The sequence below is a fragment of the Daktulosphaira vitifoliae genome, unplaced genomic scaffold, assembly GCF_025091365.1.
Source record: "Daktulosphaira vitifoliae isolate Bord-2020 unplaced genomic scaffold, ASM2509136v1 Scaffold_4, whole genome shotgun sequence".
Classification (NCBI taxonomy): domain Eukaryota; kingdom Metazoa; phylum Arthropoda; class Insecta; order Hemiptera; family Phylloxeridae; genus Daktulosphaira; species Daktulosphaira vitifoliae.
In genome coordinates this window covers 19,062,698-19,064,953 of record NW_026099575.1, presented here as the reverse complement: position 1 = coordinate 19,064,953, position 2,256 = coordinate 19,062,698, and the positions used below count along the sequence as shown (strand labels likewise).

General features: G+C 25.2%; 1 protein-coding gene across 1 annotated transcript in view; it reads right to left on the bottom strand.

Annotated features, from left to right (window-relative positions):
* LOC126903556 (uncharacterized) overlaps positions 1 to 2,256 on the bottom strand; it is a 20,476-nt gene that overhangs the window by 10,056 nt on the left and 8,164 nt on the right. Inside the window, exon 5 of the mRNA XM_050681760.1 lies at positions 1,029 to 1,172. Coding sequence (XP_050537717.1) covers positions 1,029 to 1,172 — 144 coding nt within the window. The remainder of the gene's footprint in view (positions 1 to 1,028; positions 1,173 to 2,256) is intronic.

The window sequence follows — 2,256 nt, the reverse complement described above, 5'->3', positions numbered from 1 at the left end:
ATATATATATAAAAGTGTCAGTATTTCAGGAACTTAAAAATTAAGTTGAAAAAGTTCTACACTCTATATGCATTTGTTAGATTTGAACCCCTATCGTATATAGGGAAATGGTCCGATTTAAAAAAACAGCATGTTGAATGAAAGATGTATATAAATACTACTTATCATGAAAAAATTGTATTGATCCATACATTTATCTAAAGTTATAGCATAATAAAGTTAAAAATGTAATATACAAAATCGAAAATTTTCACTCAAAAATAGCATTCGGTAGCCATTTTTACCATGAAGATAAAATAAAGTCCGAAAATTTTTTTTTACATGATAAAATATATTATATTAGCTTTAATTTAAGATATATATAAAAGTGTCAGACTTTCCGGAGCACTATCAAAATTTAAGTAGAAAAAGTAATTTTTTTGTGAAAAAGTTGTCATTTTGAACCCTCCTCTGTGGACAGGTAAAGGGTCAAATATAAAAAAATTATATACCAAATGAAAGGTAATAATATGATGCATCTATAAAAAAAAAAATTATATTTACGGGGAACGAGGAAATTTTTTTCAATTTTTGAGGGTAATGTCTTCGACTAGATACGATTTGTGATCTTTTGTCATATCATTGAAAGAAATCGGTTCGATGAGAGCTGAGAAAAAGTGGTAAAAGATTTACCACTTTTTTTATAACTATCGAGTTTTACTAACTTGTTCTATGTTAACTTGTTAATATGTTGACTTAGTTTAATGTATTATTTTTAATCACATGGAGATTAAAATTTAGATAAATCTCACCCATAAAATCTACTTTAGGTATAACTTTTTTTTATTAAAAACTAGATACCTACAATAGCTTACAATAATAAATAAAATTTTACAAAAAAAAAATTATTTCTCATAAAAGTAGGGATCATAATTAATCATACTGTATATTTATAATGAATTTGTTTATTTCACAAAGTTTCTATTCACTATCAATAAACTAATGTAAATTCTTTAAAACATTGTATTAACTAAATGGATACTACTTACATTTGTAATTTCATTAGCCTCATTAAGTTCTGAATCAGTCATTAATCCTCGAAATGATACCATAGAACTAGTAGAACAACGATCATTTCTAAATTTAACAAAGCTCTCCTCTGTGGCAAGTTTTAAAACTTTGTTGGGAATGATCTATTAAATTAAATGAATCAGATAATTTATTAATTAAAAATAAATGTAATGTACAATCATAATTATTATAAAGTATAATGGATAATTAAGTGCATAAAAATATATTAAATATAATAATGTCTGCCAATCATTTTAAAATAAAAGTAACCCAGTACAGAAGGGTCGCAGCACGTGGCATAGTTGGATCAAAATAAAATCGAGAATTTTCACACAAAAATAGCTTTCAATAGCCATTTTCACCGTGAAAACAAAATAAAGTCCAACATTTTTTTTTTAATATTAAAGCATATTACATAAGCTTTAATTTAAGATATATATATATATATAAGTGTCAGTATTTCCGAAACACTTTCAAAAATTAAGTTGAAAAAGTTCTACACTCTATATGCATTTTAGCTTCAATGCGAAGCTTAGAAGGTCTAAGCTTCTAAAACCAATACCTTATTGGTTTTACTAAGATGTGTTTTTTTTTTTTTGTGTCTTTTACCACTTTTTCTCAGCTCTCATCGAACCGAATTCTTTCAATGATATGACAAAAGATCACTTATCATATCGACTAGATAGACATTACCCTCAAAAATTGAAAAAAAATCCGTCGTTCGCCGTAAATGGGGAAACCTCCAAAAAAATTACAAATTTAAAAATCGCTAATTTTCGAAATTTTTTCAATTTTTTTACTATAAAGTGCCATAACTTTTTTTAAAAATAACCAAATCAATATTTATTTTTTTTTTATAGATGCATGACATCAGTACTTTTCTTTTGGTATTTTTTTTTTATATATGACCCATTTTACCTGCCTACTGGGGAGATTAAAAATGACAACTTTTTTAAAAAAATTAATTTTTTTAACTTAAATTTTGAAAATGTTCCGGAAGGTCTGACACTTTTATATATATCTTAAATTAAAGCTAATGTAATATATTTTATCATGGAAAAAAAACCTATGGACTTGTCTTCATGGTGAAAATGGCTACCAAATGCTATTTTTGTATGAAAATTTTCGATTTTGTATTTTACATTTTTAACTTTATTATGCTATAACTTTTTGAAAAATGTATGGATCAGTACAATTTTTTTATGA